The sequence below is a fragment of the Microtus ochrogaster genome, linkage group LG8, assembly GCF_000317375.1.
Source record: "Microtus ochrogaster isolate Prairie Vole_2 linkage group LG8, MicOch1.0, whole genome shotgun sequence".
Lineage (NCBI taxonomy): Eukaryota > Metazoa > Chordata > Mammalia > Rodentia > Cricetidae > Microtus > Microtus ochrogaster.
Window position 1 is genome coordinate 14,321,035 of NC_022033.1, and position 7,648 is coordinate 14,328,682.

The window sequence follows — 7,648 nt, forward strand, 5'->3', positions numbered from 1 at the left end:
CAGCACTGCTGAACCCTCCCTTCTCTCCCCATCCCCATCCCTCCAGGAAGGAAGTAATCCGGATTCTCTCTGTGAGTGGGAGTTCTGAGCCTCCTGGACAGAAGGACCAGGATTGGTTTCACAACTCACTTGGAGAGAAGAATACACCAGAGCCTACGCAGGCACAGCTGGGGCTCCCAGGGGATGAAGCACCCTCCACAACCTCCCAACTCAGACCTCCACAGTCTGAGCAAGTACCTGGGTCACCTATAAATTCAGAAGCTTAAGAGCTTGCCTCTGCCACGTTTGTGTCAAAAATGTCTGGGCTAAGTCACTTGAGACGCTGCCTGGCACTTACTAATCACTAAATTAAGCAGATCGTGATCTCTGCCATTTCTGGGCCAGCGTTTAAAACCTTTCTCCAAGGGCGTCCCCATTCCCTAACCGTCCCAGCCCTCCGGGCTCTGACTTTGAAGGATGCTCCCAACTGTTAGGCCCCCATCCATCCCAGGCAAGAATAGAAACCACCGCCTCCGGCCGCCCGCGGCCTCCCTCCCTCCCCCGGCAGCGATCGATGCGGCCTCAGCCGCGGGGGACGGGAACACAGGAAAGGAGGGGGCCGCGGGGCCTCCGCAGTAGAGAGGCGCAGCGGGGCCTCCGGGGCACAAAATAGCCCCAACGGCGCCTTGGGGGACCGGCGATTGGACTCCCTGAGGCCAGGACAGGTAAGGAGCCTCCCTTGAGGAGGGGCGTGGCTGGGTAATGGGAGGCGGGGATGGCCTGAGGATTCCAGGTGCTGTAGTCCGTTCTTGGAGACCTGCAAAGAGGGACAGCGGTACCGGGATGGTCTTGCTTGCAAATTCTGTAAAATGGGATTTAGAAAACCCGGGTGGTGTCAGGATAAAGCCGAGTGCATTTTGTGTGAGGAGCTCAGGGAAGAGGCCAGCACGCAGGGCTGCTCACAGAAAGTATCAAGCGTGCTAAACCAGTCACGAGAGGCCCACAGACAGTCTGCATGATCTTGAACAAGTCACTCAGTCTCTCTGACTGACTAAGAGTCTTAACGAGAAATGTTTGTTGAATTAATTATGCGAATTCATGCAGCAGGGGAGTGAGTGCCAGATAAATCCCCTTCTATCATCCTTCTAAAGTGTGACAGAAGTGGAATAAAATCCCGTATGTTTTGACGCCAAAGCCAGTGGAGGATGCCAATGAGGCACCAATTATGGGGCGGAGGCTGCACGGCCCTAAGCATCAGGCTTGGTTTTAGTCCTCAGAGGTTCTCCAGTGTAGTCCGGACTACAAAGGAGGAAACAAACCAAAAGCTCAGAGAGGGCAATGGATCCACTCAGGTCAACAGCTAGGAAGTGACAAGTTCAGGATCCGAACCCAGATCTGATGAAAGCAAGGGACATGATTTTGAAGTTTACTAAACATTCATTGTATACCAGGGACTTTGCGCGTATTCTCTCACAGTGCCATGACCAGAGCAGAACAGCCAAGCTAAAGATGGAATACTAACCCCCTAATGCCAAGTCCAACATTAGTGAAGGGCATCTTGGCTCCAGGCCTTGGCGTACCTGCCATCTCATACCCTGGAAGAAGGCATCGCTGACTTTCCCAGTACAGATGAGATTACACAGTTTCATGGAGCAGGGATGAGCCAGCAGCTGCCCTCAGATCCAGGAGGACCAGGGATCAGGAGACAGTGGAAGAATCTAGCATTTCTGGAGTACCAAGTGAAGCCAACATTTCCGTAAACCATCTGGACCCCCTGGCTAACTCTGGAATGTGTGTTCTTGTCTGCTTTGTGCATTCTGCAGGAAACTGAGATCTAGAGAAGAAACATGGTAGTCAAGGGCCAGGTCCATTAAGGATAGAGTTAAATTCTGGTTTGCCTGACTCCAGAAGACAGTGACACAGGTGCATAATTTAACAAACTCCTCTGTGAGCCTGAAGAAGATGTTAGCCCACACAATCATTTTCTCCTCACTTTCAAGTGGCTATTCTGATGCCCACTGGGGAAGAATTTCCTAATAGGAAATGTGTGACTGCTAAGGTAACACAGAACCAAGGTTTAAGGTCGGGTCTGAAGGACACCGCAGGCATGGCAGTACATAGTCTATCCCAGTAACTCTCAACTTGACAGGTATTAGAATCACCCTCCAGGTTTCTTACAAACAGACTGGCTGGGTGCACTGGTATGTGTCTGGAATCCCAACCCTCAGGAGACTGGGGCACAAGGATCAAAAGTTTGCTATCAGCCTGAGTGGGCTCCATGGCTGCATGGTGAGATCCTGTCTCCACATAAATAGATAAACAAATAAAACAATATAAAAACACAGAGTTCAGGCTCCTACCCCAGTTCTCAGTATTGAAATCAGGACAGACAGACTGCATCCTTGACCTATCCCTGTGATGAAGATTCTTTTAGTTCAGGGAATACACTCGGAGAATCAAGATTCTCTCGATCTTAAGAATCTTAACAATCCTAGGTAGTAAGCTTCAGCTGGCCCCATCCATGGAGGAGTATACCGGGGTTCCGAAGAGCCACCATAGACATCTGGCTTCCTAAACCCAAGCTTGTCCAGGAATAAAGGAGAGGTGTCCTACAGAGCACCTTGTCGATGCCACCATTCCATCGCTTCTAAAGCCGTTTAAGGTAGGCCTCCCCATTTGTTGTGCCCTGGAGGAAATGAATTGGGCGTAGGGAGGATGGGTGATTTAGTCAAAGTCATCAAGTCTGTGGCTGAAGGATATTCAGCCCCAGGCCTGACTTGAGTCCAGGGGTCATTCGCTTTCTGAGCATCTACTACATGCCTGGCACTTCACACAGTCTCCAACACCCTGTCTGGAGATGGAGCAGAGCATTTTAACCCACAGGGCAGCAAACCTACGCCATGGTGAGCGAGTCCCCAGGGCTGGGCTCCCGGGTCCCCTGGAGGACAAGAGATGAGGCTCTGCGCGTGAATGTGGGCGGAGTGCGGCGGCTGCTGAGTGCGCGTGCCCTAGCACGCTTCCCGGGCACAAGGCTGGGCCGCCTACAGGCGGCGGCATCTGAGGAGCAGGCGCGGCGCCTCTGCGACGATTACGATGCAGCAGCGCGCGAGTTCTACTTCGATCGGCACCCGGGCTTCTTCCTCGGCCTCCTGCACTTCTATCGCACCGGCCACCTGCACGTGCTGGACGAGCTGTGCGTTTTCGCCTTCGGCCAGGAGGCCGACTACTGGGGCCTGGGCGAGAACGCACTGGCCACGTGCTGCCGCGCGCGCTACCTGGAGCGGCGCGTGACACGACCTCGAGCCTGGGACGAGGACAGTGACGCGCCCAGCAGCGTGGACCCATGCCCCGACGAGATCTCCGACGTGCAGCGGGAGTTGGCCAGCTACGGTGCAGCACGCTGCGGCCGCCTGCGTCGCCGCCTCTGGCTCACCATGGAGAACCCCGGCTACTCGCTGCCCAGCAAGCTCTTCAGCTGTGTGTCCATCGGCGTGGTGCTCGCCTCCATCGCTGCCATGTGCATCCACAGCTTGCCGGAGTACCAAGCCCGGGAGGCAGCGGCTGCAGTGGCTGCAGTGGCTGCGGGGCGCAGCGTGGAGGATGTGCGAGATGATCCAGTGTTGCGCCGCCTCGAGTACTTCTGCATCGCTTGGTTCAGCTTCGAGGTCTCATCGCGGCTGCTGCTGGCTCCTAGCACGCGCAACTTCTTCTGCCACCCGCTCAATCTCATCGACATTGTGTCGGTGCTGCCCTTCTATCTCACACTGCTGGCTGGTGTGGCACTTGGTGACCGGCGTGGAGCCAGCAGCGGAGAGGGGCTTGGAGACCTGAGCAAGGTGGTGCAAGTGTTCCGCCTCATGCGCATCTTCCGTGTGCTCAAGCTGGCACGCCACTCCACTGGGCTGCGCTCGCTGGGGGCCACGCTCAAGGTAGGATGGCTGAGGCAGGGTTGGGACAGAGGAAAGACATAGAGCAGGGTGGATTAACTGTTGCGTGTGTAGCCTTACCACATACAGGTGCCCATGGACTAAGATGCTCCTATTGAGCCAGGCATAAGGCTAGAGGGCCAGATATACATTCATATTTACCCTGATCTAACCCTGTAACTCTGTAAGGAAGGGCTTATCAGACCAGGAATGATAGCTTGGTTAAGAGCAATAACCACTCTTCCAAAGGATCCTGGTTTGGTTCCCAGCTCACATCAGTCTGTTAACTTCAGTTCCAGAGCATCTGATGCCCTCTTTTGGCTTCCACGGGCATTGCACACATGTGGTGCACAAATACACACGCAAGCAAAACACCTCAACATGTAAATAAAAGTAAATCTCCAAAAAACTCAAAAAGGCTTGGTGCTACCTATATTTCCCCAGGAGAATAAAGAAAAATTAATATATAAAGTTAAGTATAGAAAATAAAATGGAGTGAACCATGGGGCTGAGAGATCACTAAGTGATTAAGAGAGGGAAGGGCTTTTGATGTGCCTGTCAAATATCAAATAAAACATAACACATGGAAATATGCAAAGCAGGATGCTAACTGGCTTCTCTCCAGGTTCCTTTCTTCTAGCACCATTGGAAGGCACAGGTAGTCAGGTAGTCTTGGGTCACTCCTAGCCTGGAATAGCCTAAGTGCTAACACTTACTTTGCACAGAATGAGTGTTCCATGCCAACTTCATATTCATTATTGATTATTCCTTAGGACAACTTCCTCGGGAAGACGCTATAATTTATTTTCTTCCCGTAAATGAAGATCCTGGTGTGGCTAGGCTGTTTTATTAGCCTGGTTGCAGTTTATTGGCTACTGGTCCTGCCCAGAGGGTGAAATTTGCCTGGTTCAGGGAGGAAGGCAACATGATCAACGTGTATCCACAGTCAGATAAGGGAGCAGAGTGAATGTCAGCAGAGGGGGCACAGCGGGAAGAGACGTGGCGGTTGAGGTACTGAGGGACTCGAAACTCTGGACCCATGTTTTTTATTCTTTTTTGTTCCAAGGGCACTGAGGAGCTTTGTGCCACTACAGACATGGAAACTAAGGTTCTAAGAGGCGACAGGACTTGTGGGAGTCTCTTTAATAAGTGGCAGACCCCAGAGAACAAGCCAGCTGTGCCCAGCTCCAGCCTTTTGTGCTCTCCCATGCCCTAGGCGACCCTGTGAAGGATCCCCAGAAAGGGGCTCAGAAGTCCCTCCCAACCTTGATGATACAGCATCTTGCAAGTCCTGATGCAGGGCAGCCAGGATACTAACCACTGCATGTGACTTGGGGAGAACCCTTGGGTACCAAGCAGGTACAGGAAGGATGCTAGCCAGACCCCTTTAATTCAAAATTGCCCCAGGGAAGAGCCGTATGCTCCCCCAAACCTTCCTAGTTTGCAGAGAATCAGAGGCTCCTAGCTTTGTCGACAAGGAGGGAGAAGATGAATAATCAGGCTGTGAGAGTCAAGGCACAGGCATAACAGCATGGCGTGGGGGAGGGGCTTACTACTAAAGTGAGCTAAAGTGAGGTCCCAGACCATCCGCTGCTTCCTCGACACCCAGAAGCTTGCCAGGAAGCTCTACCCCAGACCTACTTAATCAAGTTCTGTCTTTTAAACAAATCCCCCACATAATTCTTCTCTATGTTACAGTCTAAGAGACCCTGCTGAAGTTAGGGGGTTCTCAGCATTGGTGACATTTCAGGACAAGCAATTCTTCACTCTTACATTCTGTGAGATAGTAAGCCTTATCCGTGGCCCGTATGGATACATACCAGCCTGTCCCTGCTATGACAACCAAAAAGGTCTCCAACTGTTTCCAACTGTCCCTGGTGGGCAGGGCAAGCAGATTTGCTTTGTTTGAGAACCAGGCACCCATAAACAAGTGTGTTCTTCGATGGCCTGGGAAAGCCATGGCCTCTCAGTTTTCTTGTGGGGCAGACAGTCTTTTTGTTCTTGTCAGAAACGCTTTAGAGCAATTCAAATGTACATAAAACCAATCCTTTGCATTATGAAATATAAACTGTGGTTCTCTCGGTTCTGACTTGGGTTCACACATTGTTTTTCAGCACAGCTACCGTGAGGTGGGCATCTTGCTGCTGTACCTGGCCGTGGGTGTGTCAGTGTTCTCTGGTGTGGCCTACACCGCTGAAGAAGAAAATGAAGGCTTTGACACAATCCCCGCCTGCTGGTGGTGGGGCACCGTGAGCATGACCACTGTGGGCTATGGGGATGTGGTGCCGGAGACTGTGGCTGGCAAGCTGGCGGCTTCAGGCTGCATCCTGGGGGGCATCTTGGTGGTGGCACTCCCCATCACCATCATCTTCAACAAGTTTTCCCACTTCTACCGGCGTCAGAAGGCACTAGAGGCAGCAGTGCGGAGCAGCGGGCAGCGGGCGTTTGAGGACTTGCTGAGCAGCGTGGACGGGGTGTCAGAGGTGTCTCTGGAAACATCCCAAGAGACTTCTCAGGAGGGGCGGTCTACAGACCTGGAGACCCAGGCCCCCAGTGAGCCTGCAAAGCCTCAGAGTTATTAAAACCAGGGCTCCACATTCCCTCCCCACAGCCTCAGCATCAACCAACATAGAGCTGAGTCATCCCCTGCTTAAGTTCTGCATGGGAGTCATCTACCTGAGTAAGGGAACTGGGGGCTACAGATCTTTCTAGAAAAGCCCAGGGCAGGATAGTACTACCCTATATTCCATGACCTCACACATCAACGTCCTTTGAAGCCGGTGTGCACCAGGAGGAAGAAGAGGATGGTCTCTATACGAGCCCCTTTAGCCTTGTGCTGGCAGACAACTATTCCCATTTCACAGATGAAGGAACTGAAGCTCACCCAAATGTCACAGGGCTGCTGTGAAGAAGCTTTTAATGTTAAGTCCCTGGAAGGAGCTGGGGCTGAGTCCTTAGGCAGTCTGTAGGATCAATAGCATAACCATCTTCAGCTCTGCTTCCTAGGGCTGACTTAGAGAGCAAACCTGAACAGAGCCTTCTGGGACCTAGACCCAGCTCTAACCTGCTGTGGGAAAGGCGGCCAACCCCTGTTCCCAGAACCAGAACCTAACCCATCGGTCACACGGACTTACAAGCAGCTCAGCTTTGAATGGCTGGTGGCAGAGGGCTGCTGTGTTTGTTCCTGTCCTGCTTGGGTTTTGTCAACTTGACTAGAGCTAAAGTTATCTGGGAAGCAGAAGCTCAGCTGAGAAAACACCTCCATTAGATCACCTGCAGGCAAGCCTGTGGGACAGGATCTTGAATAATGACTGATATGGGAGGGCCCAGCCTCCTGTGGGCGGTACCTTTCCTAGGCAGATGGTCCTGGGTATATAAGCAAACTGAACAAGGCATGAGAGCAAGTCAGTGAGCAGTGTTGCTGCATGGTCTCTGCTTCAGCTCCTGCCCCAGGTTCCTGCCTTGAGTCCCTGCCTTGGCGTTCTTCAAAGGACCTGGGATACGTAAGCCAAATAAACCTTCTCCTCTCCAAGTTGCTTTGGTCGTGATCTTTATCACAGCAATATAGCCTGGCCACCACAGCTACCATTCCACCCTTGAAAGTTCCTTCTGTCCATCCCACAGAACTCTAGCCCTGCTCTCGAGGTAGCACCCAGGCAAATGCTTGAGCTTCCTGTCCCTCTCGGCCAGTCCTGGTCCTGTCATCCTTGATGGAGGTGCATCTTTTGTACTCCCCAGTGAAA

General features: G+C 52.5%; 1 protein-coding gene across 1 annotated transcript; it reads left to right on the forward strand.

The window, feature by feature from the left end:
• Window positions 1-343: 343 nt before the first annotated feature.
• Window positions 344-7,427, forward strand: Kcns1 (potassium voltage-gated channel modifier subfamily S member 1). The gene is made up of 4 exons (XM_005362941.3): window positions 344-704; window positions 2,475-2,641; window positions 2,863-3,908; window positions 6,020-7,427. Exons 3-4 carry the CDS (start codon window positions 2,880-2,882, stop codon window positions 6,485-6,487), a joined length of 1,497 nt encoding a protein of 498 aa, XP_005362998.1. The 5' UTR covers window positions 344-704; window positions 2,475-2,641; window positions 2,863-2,879; the 3' UTR covers window positions 6,488-7,427.
• The last annotated feature ends 221 nt before the right edge of the window (window positions 7,428-7,648 follow it).